General features: G+C 45.7%; 1 protein-coding gene across 4 annotated transcripts in view; it reads left to right on the forward strand.

The window, feature by feature from the left end:
- Window positions 1-20235, forward strand: part of AOPEP (aminopeptidase O (putative)) — a 424069-nt gene extending 403834 nt beyond the window's left edge. For all 4 annotated transcript variants that reach the window (XM_061200580.1, XM_061200581.1, XM_061200578.1 and 1 more), the window contains 3 exons: window positions 13754-13840; window positions 15708-15852; window positions 19008-20235. In XM_061200580.1, coding sequence (XP_061056563.1) covers window positions 13754-13840; window positions 15708-15848 — 228 coding nt within the window. In that variant the 3' untranslated portion in view covers window positions 15849-15852; window positions 19008-20235. The remainder of the gene's footprint in view (window positions 1-13753; window positions 13841-15707; window positions 15853-19007) is intronic.
- Window positions 20236-20437: the final 202 nt, after the last annotated feature.

A 20437-nucleotide genomic window follows, 5' to 3' on the forward strand; every position in this document is an offset into this window, starting at 1 on the left:
GTAGTTTCATAGGGATTGCATTGAATCCATAGATTGGGTAGTAGAGTCATTTTCACAGTGTTGATTCTTCCAGTCTAAGAATGTGGTATATCTCTCCATCTGTTTGTATCATCGTTAATTTCTTTCATCAGTGTTTTATAGTTTTCTTTATACAGATCTTTTGTCTCCTTAGGTAGGTTTATTCCAAGGTATTTTATTCTTTGTATTGCAGTGGTAAATGGGAGTGTTTCCTTAATTTCTCTTTCAGATTTTTCTTCATTAGTGTATAGGAATACCAGAGATTTCTGTGCATTAATTTTGTATCCTGCTACTTTACCAAATTCATTGATTAGCTCTAGTAGTTTTCTGGTAGCATCTTTAGGATTCTCTATGTATAGTATCATGTCATCTGCAAACAGTGACAGTTTTACTTCTTCTTTTCCAATTTGGATTCCTTCTATTTCTTTTTCTTCTCTGATTTCTGTGGCTAGAACTTCCAAAACTATGTTGAATAATAGTGGTGAGAGTGGGCACCCTTGTCTTGTTCCTGATCTTAGAGGAAATGGTTTCAGTTTTTCACCATTGAGGACGATGTGGGCTGTGGGTTTGTCACATATGGTCTTTATTATGTTGAGGTAGGTTCCCTCTCTGCCTGCTTTCTGGAGGGTTTTTATCATAAATGGGTGTTGATATTTGTCAAAAACTTTTTCTGCATCTGTTGAGATGATCATATGGTTTTTCTCCTTCAATCTGTTAATATCATTTATCACATTGATTGATTTGCATATATTGAAGAATCCTAGCATTCCTGGGATAAACCACACTTGATCATGGTGTATGAGCCTTTTAATGTGCTGTTGGATTCTGTTTGCTAGTATTTTGTTGAGGATTTTTGCATCTATGTTCATCAGTGATATTGGCCTATAGCTTACTTTTTTTTGTGACATCTTCGTCTGGTTTTGGTATCAGATTGATGGTGGCCTCGTAGAATGAGTTTGGGAGTGTTCCTCACTCTGCTATATTTTGGAAGAGTTTGAGAAGGATAGGTGTTAGCTCTTCTCCAAATTTTTGATAGAATTCACCTGTGAAGCCATCTGGTCCTGGGCTTTTGTTTGTTGGAAGATTTTAAATCACAGTTTCAATTTCAGTGCTTGTGATTGGTCTGTTTATATTTTCTGTTTCTTCCTGGTTCAGTCTCGGAAGGTTGTGGTTTTCTAAGAATGTGTCCATTCCTTCCAGGTTGTGCATTTTATTGGCGTAGAGTTGCTTGCAGTAATCTCTCATGATCCTTTGTATTTCTGCAGTGTCAGTTGTTACTTCTCCTTTTTCATTTCTAATTCTGTTGATTTGAGTCTTCTCCCTTTTTTTCTTGATGAGTCTGGCTAATGGTTTATCAATTTTGTTTACCTTCTCAAAGAAGCAGCTTTTAGTTTTATTGATCTTTGCTATCGTTTCCTTCATTTCTTTTTCATTTATTTCTGATCTGATCTTTACGATTTCTTTCCTTCTGCTAACTTTGGGGGGTTTTTTTGTTCTTCTTTCTCTAACTGCTTTAGGTGTAAGGTTAGGTTGTCTATTTGAGATTTTTCTTGTTTCTTGAGGTAGGATTGTACTGCTATAAACTTCCCTCTTAGAACTGCTTTTGCTGCATCCCATAGGTTTTGGGTCGTCGTGTTTTCATTGTCATTTGTTCCTAGGTATTTTTTGATTTCCTCTTTGATTTCTTCAGTGATCTCTTGGTTATTTAGTAGCGTATTGTTTAGCCTCCATGCGTTTGTATTTTTTACAGTATTTTTCCTGTAATTGATACCTAGTGTCATAGCGTTGTGGTCAGAAAAGATGCTTGATACGATTTCAGTTTTCTTAAATTTACCAAGGCTTGATTTGTGACCCAAGATATGATCTGTCCTGGAGAATAGGATAGACCTATCCTGGAGAATCCTCATGAGCACTTGAGAAGAAAGTGTATTCTGTTGTTTTTGGATGGAATGTCCTATAAATATCAATTAAGTCCATCTTGTCTAATGTATCATTTAAAGCTTGTGTTTCCTTATTTATTTTCATTTTGGATGATCTGTCCATTGGTGAAAGTGGGGTGTTAAAGTCCCCTACTATGATTGTGTTACTGTCAATTTCCTCTTTTATGGCTGTTATCGTTTGCCTTATGTATTGTGATGCTTGTTTGTTGGGTGCATAAATATTTACAAGTGTTATGTCATCTTCTTGGTTTGATCCTTTGATCGTTATGTGGTGTCCTTCTTTGTGTCTTGTAATAGTCTTTAAAGTCTATTTTGTCTGATACGAGAATTGCTACTCCAGCTTTCTTTTGATTTCCATTTGCATGGAATATCTTTTTCCATCCCCTCACTTTCAGTCTGTGTGTGTCCCTAGGTCTGAAGTGGGTCTCTTGTAGACAGCATATATATGGGTCTTGTTTTTGTATCCATTCAGCCATTCTGTCTTTTGGTTGGACACAAGACCAAATGGTAATCCATTTACATTTAAGGTAATTACTGATATGTATGTTCGTATTACCATTTTCTTAATTGTTTTGGGTTTGTTTTTGCAGGTCTTTTTCTTCTCTTGTGTTTCCTGCCTAGAGAAGTTCCTTTAGCATTTGTTGTAAAGCTTGTTTGGTGGTGCTGAATTCTCTTAACTTTTGTTTTGTCTGTAAAGGTTTTAATTTCTCCATCGAATCTGAATGAGATCCTTGCTGGGTAGAGTAATCTTGGTTGTAGGTTTTTCCCTTCCATCACTTTAAATATGTCCTGCCACTGCCTTCTGGCTTGCAGAGTTTCTCCTGAAAGATCAGCTGTTAACCTTACGGGGATTCCTTTGTATGTTATTTGTTGCTTTTCCCTTGCTGCTTTTAATATGTTTTCTTGGTATTTAAGTTTTGATCGTTTCATTAATATGTGTCTTGGCGTGTTTCTCCTTGGATTTATCCTGCATGGGACTCTCTGCGCTTCCTGGACTTGATTGACTGTTTCCTTTCCCATGTTAGGGAAGTTTTCAACTATAATCTCTTCAAATATTTTCTCAGACTCTTTCTTTTTCTCTTCTTCTTCTGGGCCCCCTATAATTCAAAAGTTGGTGCGTTTAATGTTGTCCCAGAGGTCTCTGAGACTGTCCTCAATTCTTTTCATTGTTTTTCCTTTATTCTGCTCTACGGTAGTTATTTCCACTATTTTATCTTCCAGGTCACTTATCTGTTCTTCTGCCTCAGTTATTCTGCTACTGATCCCTTCTAGAGAATTTTTAATTTCATTTATTGTGTTGTTCATTATTGTTTGCTCTTTAGTTTTTCTAGGTCCTTGTTAAACGTTTCTTGTATTTTCTCCATTCTACTTCCAAGGTTTTGGATATCTTTACTATTATTACTCTGAATTCTTTTTCAGGTAGACTGCCTATTTCCTCTTCATTTGTTTGGTCTGGTGGGTTTTTACCTTGCTCCTTCATCTGCTGCACATTTCTCTGTCTTCTCATTTTGCTTAACTTACTGTGCTTGGGGTCTCCTTTTCGCAGGCTGCAGGTTCGTAGTTCCCGTTGCTTTTGGTGTCTGCCCTCAGTGGTTAAGGTTGTTTCAGTGGCTTATGTAGGCTTCCTGGTTGAGGGGACTGGTGCCTGTGTTCTGGAGGGTGGGGCTGGATCTTGTCTTTCTGGTGGGCTGGGCTGCATCTGGTGGTGTGTTTTGGGGTGTCTGTGAACTTAGTATGATTTTGAGCAGCCTCTCTGCTAATGGAGGGGTTGTGTTGCTGTCTTGCTAGTTCTTTGACATGGGGCATCCAGCACTGGAACTTGCTGACCATTGGGTGGAGCTGGGTCTTAGCGTTGATCATAACTTCCCAACCTCCAGAATTTTTGTTCAGCCCGTTCATCCATGCGTTTACTTCTGTCGGCAGTACCGGAAATGCACAGGAATTACAAGAAAATCCGAATTGTTTTCTGGAAAACTGGAGGTAAGATGACTCGGGAGTGACAAGACACAAAGTACAGTGGGTGGTGGTGAAAGAAAGCCAGGGTAGGAGGTGGCTGAAGCGTGGAGCAGTGCCCTAGGGGAGTGGCAACTTCCTACAGGGAGCCCTGCCTCTAGAGCATCCTCTCCCAGGCATAGACGCTGCACGGGGCCCCTCTCATTGTGGTTTTGATTTTCATTTCCCTATTAACTAATTATGGTCAGCATCTTTTCGTCTGTTTATTGGCCATTTATACATCTTTGGAAAAATGCCTAGTCAGATCTTTTGCTCATTTTTAAACAGGTTTTTCTTTTTATTATTGAATTATAATAGTTTTTTGTATATTTTAGATACAAGACCCTTATCAGGTATATGATTTGCAAAAATGTTCTCTCATTTTCTTAGGTTGTCTTTTCACATTCTTGAAAGTGTCCTTTGAAGCACAGAAGTTTTAATTTTGAAGCCATCCGATTCACCTGTATTTTCTTATTTTTCTTGTGCTTTTGGTGTCAAATCTAGGAAACCAGTGCCTAATCCAATGTCTAGAAGATTTATGTCTGTGTCTTCTTCTAAGAGTTTTATAGTTTTAGCTCTTACATTTAAGTCTTCGGGTTTAATTTTTAAAGTCCATTTCTCTAGCTTCCGTAAGGAAGGTATTGGAAGAAATAGCCACTAAGAAGAAACGGGGAAGGGAGGGTTGAATTTTTTCATGGAACATGTGGTAAGGCTGGAAATCGACTGAGCTTAGGCTGCCCCGTTCAGCAGTTGGTGTCTTTTCTTCCTTTGTCTCTTAGTTTGAGTGGCCCTTTCTTAGGGAGTCTCCTGACTACATCCCTGGGTCACTCCCATTGCCCTCATTGCACCCTGTTATCTCCTGTCAGGGCGTTTGTCACTAACATGAGTCTGCTCCTGCCTGTTTACTAGATTTTTCTTAGACTTTCTATTGAACTGTAAGCTCAAAGAGGGCAGGATCTTGTCTGTTTTATTCACCACTTCATCCTTAACACCCAGTACTTATTTTTTTGGAGAATGACATTTCCTGGATCTCCAGGTATTCTGGAATAGAGTGACTAGTATATGACAGGATAAGGTGATTGGATAACTAAAGCTATAGGGAAACCCCTTCAGGAGGGAGCGAACCTTTTTGGCAGACTTGGTGAGGCCGTCCGGAGTCAGTCACGTCCGCCCCTGAGGAAATGGAGAGAAAGCACGGGTGTCCCTTCAGAGCTTCTCAGAGGAAGTAACCCGTGGTCAGTTTTCTGCCAACAGTAAAAGTCCTTTTTTCAGCAAAGGCCATGTGTCTGTCGTATGTTAATGAAATGAGGAAAGGAGGTGGAATTCCATATTGGAATGTTTTACCATTTAGTGTGCCGTTTTGATAGGGAGGGAAGGCTCACTGTGCTGTATTTCAGGGTGGACTCAACATGGGCTACTGAGTTCTACTTTTTGGAGCCAGCTGCCTTGAATAGCATTAATGTCATTAAATGAAGTAGTATATACATAGGAGAAGGAAGAAAGGTTGGAATTTGCCTGAGAGAACATATAAAACTCGATGTTTGTCATCACCTTGGATCCTCACCGTCACTCTCCACGTGCACACTTGGTGTGATGATCCCGATAGCAGGTTTGGACGATCCCTGTTTTGCACGTTGCCACAGCTCTAGTTATAACTGGTAAAACCCGTTATTACCGGCTATAACCAGTTAACATAGAGCAGAGAGCTTTTGGGTCTGACTCAAGCAAGGTTAGGAAGAGCCCTTGAAAAAGAGCTGAGAGCCTCCGCTGCCTCGTTTGTTGTCTTAACGTCAGGGCGAAGGGGGTTTACTAGCCTGGCTTTGTGGCAGTACACAGAGCAACTTTTCATTCCCTTTAGTTAAAACAGTGTTAAGATCTCAGCCCTTTGAGAGTAAGGAGCTGTAAGGTGAGAGAGAGAAGGAGAAGAGAAGTGTTGGAAATCTTTATGTGACAACTGTACACTCAACTATGCCCTCATCTTTTCTCATGCGAATCAGCAGATGAGACATCCTGGACTGTTATAGATGCCCCTAAACGAAATACTTGCTGGAAAGGCTGTTCTGGAGCTGCTCTAGGAAGGCCTCCCCACTCCCAGGCTGCCAGACAGGCTTCGCTCACCAGCAGTAAACCCACTTTAAAGCAACGTTAAATCTAAGTTAAGGACACAAATTGAAAAAGTAGGTTTGTTTATTGCAGTGTTAGACTTACTAACTCACAAAAGCCATGAGCCTTGGTCTTTCTGTTTACAGATTATAAAATGGAACTCAAAATGAGGTTTAATGGGCTTCCCAGATCGTGTTCCCTGGACAGATTTTTTTTTCCCTTCAACAGTAAATTCTGAAATCAAAAGGACTTAAAAAGAGGAGTGCTTCCTGTCATAAATAGGATGGGTGGCATTCTTCAAAGCATTTTACAGCTTCCAACTGTGCATTATAATTTCAAAGTAGCTGAAAAGCATTCTGAGTTTTTTAAATGGTACGTTCATTCAGAAACATTTATTAAGCAGCTACTTATGTGCCAGGCATTGAGACAGGGCCTGGAGATAGCCTGAAGGCTCCCAGGCCCATGCTCTCACTGAGCTTGCACTTTATTGTTAGTAAAGACATAAACTACTGAATAAGGAGACAGCAGTTTCAAAGAACATTGGGCTGGAGAGGATGTAAGACACAGCTCTGAGAGAGTGACCCATGGGGAAGCGGGTGGAGCTGAGGAATTCTGGGCCCAAGAGGTGAGTTACGGGATGTGGACATATCAATATCAGGTCATTCCACTAACCTAGGGTGTGCTGGATGAGGTGGGGCCACAGCAGTGCCATCTAGTGTCATAGCAGATGTCCTTGACCTCTGTTGACTTGACCCCTCATAGCCTTCTTGGTAAAAAGCTAAAGGCTATTAACACATTTTGGGACTTTCTGGGACACAGTTGATTGAGATGGACTTTCTGGCATCGTCAGAGGATTGAAAGACTAGTGGAACTGTAGTATATTAATAAGGGGATGCCCTGCAGTTGTTATTACGTTAAAGTATATGGGCCACACTAAGCTAGTAAATCCAACGGCAGCAAATGGAGAATAAGGAAAAACACAAAATAATATATCCATGTTGTTTATATGTAAAGCTACCTGCTTATAATTTTTACTATTCAAAAATAAAGCAAGGGAAGCAGCTGTGTGCAGGAGCCACAGGTGCTTTTTCAAGCGTGGCAGCGAGTATGCGCCAAAACAAACCCTGGCTCCAGGCTTGCAGTGACAGAAGCAACCCAGCTGATTTTCTGAGTCCGACCTTGACTGTGTAATGTGCTTTGTTGATGGCACAGTGGCTGCCAGAACCAGGTTTGGGGTGTTAGCCAAGTTGTTAACACTGAGCTGTTTTGTCTAACCCTGCAGCGCGTCTGCTCAGCCTCTGCGACTCCACTTACTCTTCAGGCACAGTTAGGCTTCTGTAAGACCCTGGTTTGCAGACTCCATCTCAAAGGAACCCAGCCCCCCCGCACCCCCCAGCCAAGGGGGTTTAGTGTTTAATTTAAGATGTTTTCTACCGGACTGATTTAAACTGCTGGAATAACCCACTTATGTTTTTCTCCCTAATATGTCTTTATATGTACTGGAGTTACAGATTACATTTTTATTGAAAGAAGAATTATGTTTAAGGAAAGTCTAAAAACTCCTTTGGAAAATTAGTCCATAAGATAATAAGCAGCTTGTGGGGGAGCATTCTCATGTAAGAATTATTTCTTTGAAGTAGCTTCATGGAGAACACACTAAAATTGAAGACAAAAAAAAAAAAAAAGGAACTTGAGATGAAAGGTATAAAAGAGCATTGAGAATTGTAAAGTGTTAATGAACACAGGGTCTGGGGGGTGTATTGATTTGCAGAGGAAGCGTCTGGTCAGCGAGGGAGATTGGGAGTGACCTGGTTGAGGGGATTATTCTTCCTAAAGTTCGCATTTCCTCAGTGTTGGATCCCCTACCCACAAGTGGCGCCTTGCATTCATGCTGGGCTGTAGGCCAAGAGGTGCTCTGTTTCCAAACGAATGCCGCAGCAGGTTTTTCGGTACAGAGGACTGCAGTCCACAGAGGAAAGAAAAGTCCCCACATTCAAGAACACCCTAGATTTCCGGCCAGAATGGGCAGAAGCTGGCCGGAGCCAGCTCGTGAGAGCCTCCCAGCTAGCTCTGTGTTCTCTGGCGTCGTGCTGGTGGATTTGGGGGGTTAGCACATCACTCGGGCAGCCTAAGGCGTGGGATTCCTTTTCAGATCAGGGGTCAGCAAACTAGAGCTGGCTGGTCCAGCCCACTGCCCTTTTTTTGGTAAATAAAGTTTTATCTGAAGATAGCCACGCCCACTCATTTACATATTGTCTAGGGCTGATCTTGTGGTACAAGGGCAAATGGGGTGAGAAGCCATAAATGCTCACTGTGTATAGCCCTTGACAGAAAAAAATGGCAACCCCTGTTCTAGAGTTTAATAGGAGTTGGTTCTGGATGTGTTAAAATTCTCAGATTGAAGAGATTGGGGGGCTGGTGGGGGGGTTGTCTGTTAGCAGTTTTTCTTTCCTTTCCCAGGAGGGAACAATTAAGTGAGAGGTACGTGTGGTTATATCACAGAGGTGCCCATTGGATCGTGGGACTTGTCCCTGAATCTGAGCTGTGGTTTGACCCTACAAGGCAGGTCCCGCTTTTCCAGCACTGCTGGAAATCAGAGGAGCCAGCCAGAAGTCGTTCAGTTCGCCTGGGCCTCTTGGGTAGTGATAACGTTCTTGAAATGGTAGAAATGCCATGTGCCTGGAGCTGATGCTGGGGCAAGGCTGTCTTTACAGACGGGTTTGGAAAATTCCCAAGTGCCTGGTCCCTGGGTATACTTCCCCGAGGGTGGATGAGAAGTACCAGCTCCCCCAGGCCTCGAGGAGGCCCCTCCCTGAAGGAGCCCCTGCTTCCTCTTCGGGCTCCCGCTGGCGCTAGTGTCTCAGAGTCCTGAGTCTAGGCGCAGGGCGGGCCGGCTCTTCTTCCTCGGCTGTGTTGTCCCATCCTCTCCCTCCCGCTTCCCACTCCCTGCCAGTGCCTTACCTCCTCAACACCCACCTGACAGGCACCTTGCTCCTTCGGTTTTCACCAGTTAACAAACTTTTCCTTGGAGTTGATACTATCAAGTTTTTATAAATTCAAGAAATAGAACTTTTGAAGTGGAAATGAAAGCCAGAAACATGCTACTCCTGCTAAGAAGACAAGCACTTACTGTGTGGGAGTCACAATCCTAAGGCTTGCTGCGGTGACCTGGGGCAGTTCCCACAGCAGCCCAGGGGCAGAGGCTCTTCTAGCCCCCGCCCTGGGGAGACAGCTCTGGATCAGGACCCAGTGGGTCATGAAATCAGTTTAGTAGGTCGCCAGCCAGCATAAAGAAAGAAGAACAGTAACTATCAGCGGTTGCATATAGTGAGGGAAAGTATTAAAAAAGAAACTTTTGTTTGTGTGTGTGTGTGTGTGTGTGTGTACACATGTATACATATCATGTGCAAAATGTGTTTTGTATACCCAGGACACATGTCTGCTCAGGTCTCCCAGGTGGCTCGGGCCTGTTACCACCATACTCCATCCTCCTGGTGGAGTCCCTGCTGTGGGTCGGGGGTCCCCCATCCTGGAGCAGTTACAGTTACATGAAATATAAGAGGGTTTTAATGTCCTATCACCAAACGTGGGTCTGACATGAATGGGCTTCTGCAGGCTTACCCTTCCTTCTTCCTACCCCAAATTCTAAGACCCTCCCATGTGCCCCCAGCCCCAAAGAACCATTGCATTAGTGGGCACTCCTGGGAGAGCATTGATATGTGTGCGCTCCTCACCCTCTGTTCATGGAGGCTTTGGAAACCTGGAAACTTCTGGAATTCATTTCCAAAGGTGTAAATTAGCACTGCTAATTTAAAACCCACCCATGCACTGAGGCAACCACCCGTATCATTTTTCTGTTCAATGTCCCTTAAGCAGAACACTTTGAGAAGTGTTCTAATTAGTCCAAGTAATTTTTGTTGGACCAAAGTATAATGGGTGCCACACCTGTGTGTGCACATCTTCATTGTTGCAAGAGTCAGGGACCCGCGTTCCCTTTCTTCATCATCATCCCCCCTCATTCGTGTGCCAGGGACTGCTAAATGCTTTGCTTGTGTTATGGAACCTTCAGCGTGGCGTGGGCGGTGGATGCACTCCTGTCCTGGCAGGAGGTGGGCCAGACCAGCTGCTGTCTGTACTGAAGACTCAGTGAGGAAAAGATGGGCATGTGCTCCAGAGGCAAGGCTTCCAGTGCCCTGCGACACCGCACGCTCTGGGGCGGCTGGAACGAGGGTGCTGGTGCTCTAGGTCCTCCGACCCTCCTGTTCGCCACCACGGGCAACTCCGCCTCTTCCCACTCCTGAAACGTCCCTTTTCTGATTTTCTCGAGATTTCTTATTCTTTTTCTACCCGCTCCCCCGTCCCTCGCCCTTGCCCCTTACCCCTTACCCCTTACCCCTTACCTGTCTGTGGCCATACCCCGTTGCTGGAATTCAGGGCTAAGGTGTTTGCTGGCTCGAGGCTTTCAGGTGATTCCTAGCATGAGTTTGGAATGACTTTATGAATCTGAGTCACCGTTGAAAAAGTCATTAAATTTTTTTATCTCTCTTGAGACATTGCGGAATAATGTGAATATTCAAAGTGTAAGTGTTTATTGGTTTTAGCGTAATGTATACACCCATGAAACTCTGACGCTAAATGAACGGAGTCAAGAGGCCATAGACGCTGTGGAAGGCCTGCTGGGCCCAGGTGTTCCCACAGATGTATTTTTGTGGTGGTGTTTACTTTTCACCACACTGAGGAAGTTAAAAGACAAGGTGACCACTACCACCATTAACTAATTAACTAATTAGAAAATAAAGAAGAGCAGATCTACAGAACAGACAGCTTTCTTCTTAGAGACCTGCCTCTGCTTCTGAATTCTCTGATGCTTCCCAGCACTGGGAACTTCACTTTCCTCCATTATCAGCAGAGGAAGGAGCTAGATACAAGTGTGTGGTGACCTCTGTCAGGAATTTTTTTTTTAAGTTTCTCAGTGATCTGGAGAAAGGAGGTATTCCATCAGTGCCCACCGTGGAAATATTGCTGGGAGAAATTGTGACAAATGTCACTTTGCTGCCAGCTTTTCAGGAAGACCCCCGTTCCAGGTGTGACAAGTGGCCTTGCGAATTGTGGGTCCTGGACAGTTTAGAGGATAAAAGATAAAAATTTTCTTTGTTTCTCAAAGAAATGCGAAGAGAAGTAGAAACCCTGGGCACAAGCAAGAGATAATCTGTTGGGCCCTCAGCCTCACACAGCATCTCTGTGATGTCTTTTAAACATCCTGTCATTGAAATTTTGAATTATGTTTAATTCTTTTGTAATGAAAAGGCTTGTTGTTTTTTCTGCTCTTTGTGGGGTGGAGAGAGGGGTTGGTCTGTATTTCCTGGATGCCATGTTAGCCTTCAGGGGTCAGAAGACTAGATCTCTTATTAATTGTGACAACTAACTATTTTTAACAGTAAGGGGAGTGGAAATGCTGACTTCATATTGGTTGTGAAAGAGCCTCTTTCAGTCAGCTCAGCTCTTGGATCTTCTTCCAGTCGTTGTAGTGGGACTGGCCCTGCCTTTTGCCCCTCTGTGGACCTTATCCTACTAGGAAACAGACCCTAATTTATGCTTTGTTATTTCTGTATGTGTAAATAAGATGAAGGAGAGCACAGGGAGAAAAAAAATGGGAGGCCAATAATACCTCCATTCTCAAAATCAGATCTAAAAAAATATAGTGTCCCCAAGTTTTGGAGTGATAAACCGCTGTCCTTGTCAAAGGCTTGGTGTGATCAGGTTGCAAAATCCAAGTCGTTAGATCACTGTCAAGCTGACAAGAGTTCTCTTATGCTTGTCTCTCCTAAAAGCTGGTACAGCTGTCCCCCTGTGCAATGGTGAGAAGTGAAAGCATGTGGCCCCAGTCCCCTGACTCTCATGCCGCATGGCGGACATCCCACCGGGCCACACTGACTTGCCGGGGCCTCCTCCTTTCACAGAGCTCACAAACAAAAAGACACAACACATCCACTGGTGCGTGGATGGGACTGGTGGTTTCTGTGAGTTGGGACAGAAACGAGAAATGGAGGCATCCAAGGGGCCCATTTGGGTTCTGCCCAGTGCTCAGCCTTTGGTACTCAAACCAAAGCACGAGAGCGGGGATTTGGTTGTTCTGGTAGCTTCTTCTCTGGTTGGTGCAGTATCTGAGCTCTGTTCAGTTGTTCTTCTCCAGATATTTTAAGGGCTACCCTTTCCCTTTTATGGTGTTAATTTCTATTGGCTATATAGGAAAGAGAACATTTTGTTGAAGGTAGAAAGATTTCCAAGACCTGTCCAGCCCAACCTGCTTCCCTTTTGCTGTGATGATCCAAGGCTATTAGCTCATTTCCATGTGCCTCTGAAATTCCTTCGTGAATATAAAAAGTTTGTTGGCATCCTTTTCTTAGAAGTTCAAAGGGCCTGACTGCCTGTAAGCAAAGGGCCCACCACCAGAACCCCCTCGTGTCTCAGAGTGCACTGTAGCTTAGGGGAAGGATTCTTTCCAAAAGATGCTTCTTTATTTCATTCCTAATTGCTTGTGTGTAAATCTGTTTATGGTGGATTAAAGAAGAGATCCGGCCATCAGTGGGTAATGATATAATTTACAGGGGCCCCAGCCAAAATGTTGAAATTGCTTACATTTTACTATTGCCACAAATGGATTACTATAAAGGGTCTCCCTCTTTCAAAGGCAGTAAAAACAAAGAGTGATGGAAGGAGGCTTTTTTATTTTTTAAATGCACATAATCACTTCCATGTATGGCTAGTGTTGAACCAATAATGGAGTATAAAATGGTGGACTGCTCACCGGATTTAATTGAGAGGGCTTTAATGCAGTGGAAAATGGCCCAGGACTGAATTCTTAAACCAAATGTAGGTAGAATCTCCATGTAAAGAATGTGTCTGAAGTGCCTAGAGATGGGGGGTGGTGCGAGACTGCCTCTTATCAGCAGAGGCAGCCAGTGCTGGGATCCAGCTCCCCTATTGTCTGTAGGGTTTGGGGGAGGGTTTCCTGGCAAATTCCTGCTTGTAAACCTTTTGTCACGTATCTTTACTAAAGGGCACCCACACTTAGCTTGTGTGTTTTCAGTAGGTTGTGCAGACCTGCAGCCCACACTCGTGGGCATGTGGCAGGATCTGCCTGCGTCAAGGTGGGCTGCTCCCCTTCCTTCCCCTCCGGCAGGCACCCTGAGCTCCTCAGAGGGTGCGCTTTGCCCCTTAGGAATGTGGAGAGCAGCGTCTTCCTCCTTTTACTGTGTTTATTGTTGCAGTCACCAGCGCTGAACCAAATCGGTTATTGCAGGAAATTAAGTAGTTGTGGTTTGTAAAGGAAACCTTCGTTGACAGCATCCTGCAGGGCAGAGCACCAGCCTGGCTGCCTAGGGATGTGTGTTTAATTTCCCAGTTACGTTTTGCATTTGTCTATTATCTTGCAAAATGGTCTTTAAAAACATCAAAACCCCTAAGTGAAACATGCACCTTCTTCCCCTAAAGTTGACTGGCAGCCCTCCTCATGAAGGAACCTCATGATTCCTTCCTTTGTAAAAGAAATTAAATTAAAATGAAATTTAAAAGTGTCAACAATGTTAATATACTTCAGAGAGTAACTTTTTCTAACAGGAAAGGCTCTCCATCATTAAACTTGTTAGGCCAAGGAAACCTACCAGTTTTTTGCTTACTGGATTTTCTCCTTTCTTAAGGTTCGCCATCGATGGTGTGAACTTGTTGTTAAGCACAAATACACAAAAGCGTACAGAAACGTGGAGAGGTTCCTTCAGGAGGATCAGGTAAGTTTCAATTTTCAGCAGATGGGGATTCTTCAAATGCTGTCCCCTGACTATGCAGTACACTTAACACAGGGACCCAAGTTGTTGACATCTCTATTTTAAAAACAAATATTTAAACATTTTTCAAGGATTTTAAAGAGTTGTTAGGTGCTTACCTACCAAACTTTTGAGCTGATTTTTTTCCTCTGTCTTTGTATCCCATTGAATCATGTCCCTTAGAAGCTCCCTTGGTTTGACGTAGCTGTGGCCCACTGCCGTTACCAGTGAAGCATGGGCAGACCTCATGAGCTTTCTGCATCTTTGAACCTCAGATTCATTAGGTCAGGGTTGTGGCTTAGTGATGCCATGGTGTGTACCTGTGCCTTCAGTGGCCCTCACTTAAAGTATGTATGAAGATTAGACTGGGAGAGCCCCGGCTGGCTGGGACAGTCTGGTCTGTATCTGTACCTGCCACACCAGGTGGAACCCTGTGCTGAGTTTCCTTCCCATGAGAACTCTCCTCACTGTTCACCAGGGAAAGCGATCACCTTGCAAGGAGCCCACAGGAAGCACGTGCGTGCACGAACCCGTTGGAAGATGTTTTTCTTGCCGCCTCTGCTGGGCCGCAGCCTGTGGGGGTCAGCACCCCGCCACACCGTGTCCCCCAGCGTGGCTGTCCATGGTGGTGCATGTGCCGTGGCTTCTGTCGGCTGCGGGAAGCTGGCTGCAGCTCGTTCCTGTTGGCATGACCAGTGCATGCCTCTGAGTGAGCTTTCTGCCGGGCGCTGTGGGCTGACAGAATGGAGCCATGTTTCGGTTCGGGTGGAGAGTTGTGGGTAGGGGCAACAAAGGGACTTTTGAGAGGGCCTGAGTACAGGGGGCAGCCAGCAAGTGAGGGCTCGTTATTCCCGCAAAGAAAAATACACGACTTTGTACCAGAAGAAATGTCACATTTGCACAGTGAAGCAAGAGGTGTTTGGAAACACAGAGGGGAGTATAAGGACAAAATGTAAGAGCAACTTAAGGCCTGTTCTGAAAACCAAAATTAACTGCAGTATATTTGGAACCATGATCTTTGCCAAATAAGGATTACCGTCAGCTTTTTCAGGAAAGAATTTTTGGACCCCTAACCACCAAGTTTTCATTTTTGCGCTGTATTTGAGATCCTTCTTTTAACTTGCTCCAGGAGAACGTAATCTGTAGCATAACTAAGCTTAGAACAAGAGAGAAGGCGGAACCAAGTGGATCTTTTGGTTTTCCAGAACATAACTGGCTGTTTTTAAAACTGTAGGAAAAATGCAGATGTGAGTCATTGTTCTCGAAACAGAAGAGCCAGTGTTTGCCACGGTAGTGGGGCCCGTTGAAGGGAGCTGGCAGGCTGGGCTGGAGCAACAGGCATCTTCCAGGGCGGCCCGATGGCTCTCCCCACCCGTGGTGCCATGTGACGGGGCGGTCTTCATTCCCCAGCTGTGCTAGGCACACACTTTCCTGGGAAGATGGCCTGTGTCTGTGTGACATACCCATGGCGCCTCGGGTGCTTCTTTCAGCTGCGGGGGTTTCCACGGGGGTCAGTCACCATGGGAACCTCCCTGTCCTCGTCAGCCGTCACTAGAGAAATGCTCGCAGTGTCGTCAGTTCAACCACCAGGGTCTGTTGGCGGAATTGATAGCCAAGAATTCCTTGGGGGTTGCAGTGAGAACAAGAAAGAGAAGGGGATCGAAAGCTGCAGGTTCCTGAAGTACAGCTATTCGGCCGGCTATCTTTTCTAGGCTCTTTGTAACTTCCAGGCCAGCAAGTCCGTGTGGAACAAGCGCAGACTGTGCACTCGAGCGCGTGGGGGCACATGATTGCCTTTCCTTGAGCTCTCTGGCCTCTGTGCCTTCCACAGGCCATGGGCATCTACCTCTACGGGGAGCTGATGGTGAGTGAGGACGCCCGGCAGCAGCAGCTCGCCCGCAGGTGCTTCGAGCTGAGCAGGGAGCAGATGGACAGACCCGCAGCCGAGGTGGTGGCCGAGATGTTGCTTTAAAGAGGTGATTCTCTCTCTTTCCTTTCTCTCTTGTTCGGCTCCGAGATTCCTCTTAGGAGCCAAGTCAGTCAGTAAGCCAGATGGTGAGCCGAGGGCCCCAGCAGCTTCCCTTAGGGTGCGGGGGGCACCTCGTCCGGCCGAGCGGCCACTGGAAAGCCCGTGCCGCCCACCCCGGCGGAACCGCCTTCCTCGGCGCCGTTTTGGCCGCTTCCGGTTTTGTTATTTGTGGGGGACGGAATTCGCAGGAGAACATCCTGAGTAGGTTAGAAGGTGCGCTGGAGAGCCTCGTGGAACCGCGAGCCACGTCTTCAAGGGGAAGGCTGACGCGGGGGTGTGTGGCGGGCTGACGCGGGGGTGTGTGGCGGGCTCCCCGCACCCTGAGCAGCTGTGTGAGAACTTGCGGTCCCTCGGGCTGTCCCCGCCTGGTGGGCGAGGCTGGCAGGTCCTTCCTCCCAGTGTCCTGAATTTCTCCACATTGTGTGTCTGCTGGCAGGCGGGCAGGTTACCTGGAGTGGGGCAGAGTTGGAGTGGGAGTCCTAAATTATTTAAACTGCTTCCTCTGTTAATTGTGCTGGGCACTGACCTGTTACGTTCACATTTTAGCAGTTTTTAACTGTGGATTTCTGCATTCTAAAAGTAATTTAGCAATGGTACATAAAGTTTTGTAAGTAGAACTGTGGGATTCTAAGTGTATTTTTTTTTTTTGTCTAACATTGTCATTTCTATGCCTCTCTGGTTTTCTTTAAGGTTTTACATGATATTATAGGGTATGTCTAATTTTGTGTTTTTTAAAAACTTAGCATCAAATTTCAAGCATTTTTCATGTAATATAGCTTCTCTATAATTTTAATGGATATTTAATATTTTATGTTGATATTCTTAACCTATTGTTGGACATTTAGTTTGCTTCTAATGTTTTGCTCTTATAAAAACCATTTCTGTCTAATATGTTTAACTGTCTTATTTATCTGAAAGAACTCTAATGCTGAAGAGAGAAAGGTTTTCTAAAGTACAATTCTGTTCTTCCAGAAGAGTCAAGGAGCCATGTTGGCCAGGAAAGGAAGTAGTGGGAATAATTGCCACGATTGTGCATCTCGTAGCGGAGCAGCTATGTGCAGGCTTCCCCAGAGCTCTCCTGTGGCAGCTTCAGAGCCTGTTCAACGACGGGCCAGTTTAAAAAACAGAACAGTTACACAGTTATGTGTTGCCAGCCTCATATAGTAATCAGTATAAATCGTATTTCTCTTCAGATTTTTAATTTCATGGAGAGTTTGTGTTTCTTGAAGTGTGTGAAACTACAGTGGTGCAGAGTATGCCTTTGATGTTCCCTGGGTTCCAAATTGTGGAGAAACCACCGTGGGCTACACAGCTTTGGCAGTTCTTCATTGTGATTTTTTTGCCCCAAGCAGGCAAAGGAGTAGTCCCGGTCACAAGCCTGCTCTTTTCTCACCGCCCCTCTGTCCCTGCCCTTCTGGATGAACACAGGGTCATGTGCACGCCCTTTCCCCCTGCTACCCCAGAACAGCTGGTCAGTGCATTTTTTATTTCATCTTCCAAAGCTGCACTGGCATTTGTATGGTCATCTGTGAGTCCTTTGATTTTTAAAAATGATACCCCTAGGACGCCCAGTAAATGAACAGCAAACAGAAATAAAACCCATTTGGTAGTGTAGCAGGCCTGGAGGTGGTGGTGCTGTCACCTTGTGCCCGAGGAAGCTGGTGCGTGCGATGTGGGCAGCCCTGCGGCGCTGCCCCCAAGTGCTCTGGCTGCTTGGGTTCCTGGCATGCTGATTTGTGACTTAAGATTAAAATCACATTGCCAGGGATTACCACGCAACCACGACCCTGACTGCTCCTCCAGAAGCCATAGTTACTCTCTCTCTGCAGTTCGGGGAACAGATGCATCTCATAGCTCCTCTCTGGAAACAGAAGAAGCCAACAGCCTTGGAAGATGCTCTCCAGCCCTTTCATTATGCCCAGCCGACGACCTCTCTGACGAGGTGCAGAGCTTAGCTGATTGGTGAACAGTGACTGGTTTCCGCTTTGTTCACAGTGGCTAAGTTCTGCACCTGAAGAGAAGGTGAGATGGGGACAGTTAAGTTGGAGCTGCCGGGGCAGAGGCCGCTGCTGAGCGGTCAGCTCGGGGACCGAGCACGATTCTGGAGGATGAGAGCCTGCCTGGCCCCAAGGATGCACTTTGCCTTGTTACGAATGCAAGGAACATACCAAAAGTCTACGGAAATATAAATCCGCTAATTAGACATCGGTGTCTGAAAGTTCAAATGTATTGAAAGCTGCAAAATTATTCTTTTAAAAATCTAAAACCCAGTGAATCACGAAAGTCGAGTGAGACCATGTCAGCAGTCGATGGCGTGTGAGTAGAGCTGGGTACTTTCAAAGGAGACTCCCTGTTGTGATTTCCGAGCACGGTGAACTCTCTCTTGTATTTGCAGTCCAGGTTTCTGTGTCTTCTGCAGCCGCCCGCGGGACGAGGCCGAGCAAGCTCCCAGCTGAGGCACTGCTTCTCCGGGCTGTCAATTGGACCCGCCCTCCGGTGCCTACTGAGCTGATATCAGTTCTCATTTTACACACTGGCTCAGTTCAGCAGGAACAGGAGTCGAGCCCTAGAGCAAAGCCTTCCTGTCTGTGAGTGCCCGGAGGCTCGGGAGCTGGGGCTGCAGCCGCACGAAGACAGGCCCGAGCGTCCGCAGCAGAGCTGACCGGCGGCGGAGGCCCCTGCGTATGTGCCCTGTGTGTGGGTGTTGCTAGAGCTCTGCTGACATGACAGGAACGAGCTTCCACCCATTGGCGCCACGCCTGCCACGCAGGCAGTGCATACCTCTGTCACGGTGTAGGATGGCCCGAAAGCAGTCGGAGTGAGTGCGGGGCTGAAACAGGCTGCCTTTCTAGTATCTGTCCTGTGAACGGAGCCCAAGTTATAGCCGCCGGCTTTCACAGCCCTGTGTGAGCAAAGCGAATGGCACATGGTGCAGCTGTAAAGCCCCTTCTCGGGGCTGTAAGATGTGCCCTGGTCTCCTCCTGTCCTCCGCTCGTGGTCCTCTCTCCAAAGCCGAGAGCAAAGGCACACACAAAGGTACTCGTTTACAAGAATTCCTCCGTTGTGACCGGGCAGTAAATTTTATTGCTGTTTCCTTTGCAGGAAAGATCACAGCGAGATTCTTTTTCATGCATCTACTCGTAGCCCTGGTGGGACCAGGATCACATTGACCCTGGACATCAAAGGAAGGATTATGGGGCTGCTAAAGCCATCAGCCGACAACAGTGTGCACATCGTGGGGCGACGTTCCCAGAGGCCCTCACAGCGGAGCCCGTGTCAAAGGCACATCCTTGTAAACGGTCTCCACAGGGCTGTGTGATGCCTTTGTGCCCACCCTGGATGTGCCACCTCAAGATCCTGAATCTGAATTGAGTCTCCCCTGTGAGTTCAGTGCAGTTCTTTTCACACAAAGATGGAAGATACCTGAGGCCCGTCGGAAGACCTGCTGAACCTTCTCCATCCATCCCTCAGCATGTGGATATTTATTTCTGCACTTCCAGAAAGTCAGAGTTTCTGCATACTGGACCACCTCTGCAGGATTACTTTGATTGATATGTCCTGTATTTAGATTTTCCAAAATTTTAGTACCTTTTGGTAGAAGTGCAGGATAACACTCCAAGATGTATTAATAATAAAATGTAATGGATTCGGGTTTTTTTCTTCCTGTTTGCTTCCTAATTTAATACTATATTTAAAAAGGAAAAAAAAAAAAAACATGAAAGAAGAGGGTAGTCTCCTCCTTCTGGTGTCATTCTTTTCTCACCTTACTGGGTTTCTCTGTAGTTTTCCAGGTGGTGGTGCTATTCCTGGGAGGACAGTGGGCCCCCTGCTCCTGATGGAGGCACCATCGGGCACCATGGGGTCTGTGGTGATGTTGCCTCTTTTCCCACAAATGTTTGAAGTTAAAAAAAAAAAAAATAATAAGCTTCTCAGGACTGTCCAAAGGGAAGAAGGATGGCTTTAAAACGCTCCAGAAGCCACAGTGGTTGGTGCAGTCACGTGATGGCGTGAGGCTGAGCTTAGCGGGAGTGAACTGACCCGCCTGCAGGGGCTGCGCTCGCGGGGCTGCGGACCCGCCGGTGGGGGGACGTTCGGCTCCACACAGCCCCATGTTAGGAGCTCCTGACCTTCAGAGTTACTTAACAGTGACCGTCATTCTAGAAGGGTTCCTACGTGTTGGTTCTTTGCTGTTACATGTGCTCTGCCTATGGTTGTATATGTGCTTTGTTTACCATATGGGTAGAAGAATAAAAATTTGATTTTTAAATATGAAGAAATGTCAGAACGCTGTTCTCTGTGAAGACTTGGAATAAATGACTCTTTCTCCCTCTGGTCGGCGTGTGTCTGGTCCTTTGCGAGGCGGAGCAGGAAGCCCGGGCACGGCCTGCTGCTCAGTGCGCCTCAGGGGCTGCAAGTGACCAGCCAGCCTGGTGATTTGGTTTGGTCTTGTTTTTCCGAAAAGTTAAAGCCACGCTTTGTCATCTTTAGAAACTGCTGAGGCAGAGGTGAGCTGCCGCGTGAGTGGTCTTGCG

This window comes from Eubalaena glacialis, chromosome 9 (assembly GCF_028564815.1).
Source record: "Eubalaena glacialis isolate mEubGla1 chromosome 9, mEubGla1.1.hap2.+ XY, whole genome shotgun sequence".
Lineage (NCBI taxonomy): Eukaryota > Metazoa > Chordata > Mammalia > Artiodactyla > Balaenidae > Eubalaena > Eubalaena glacialis.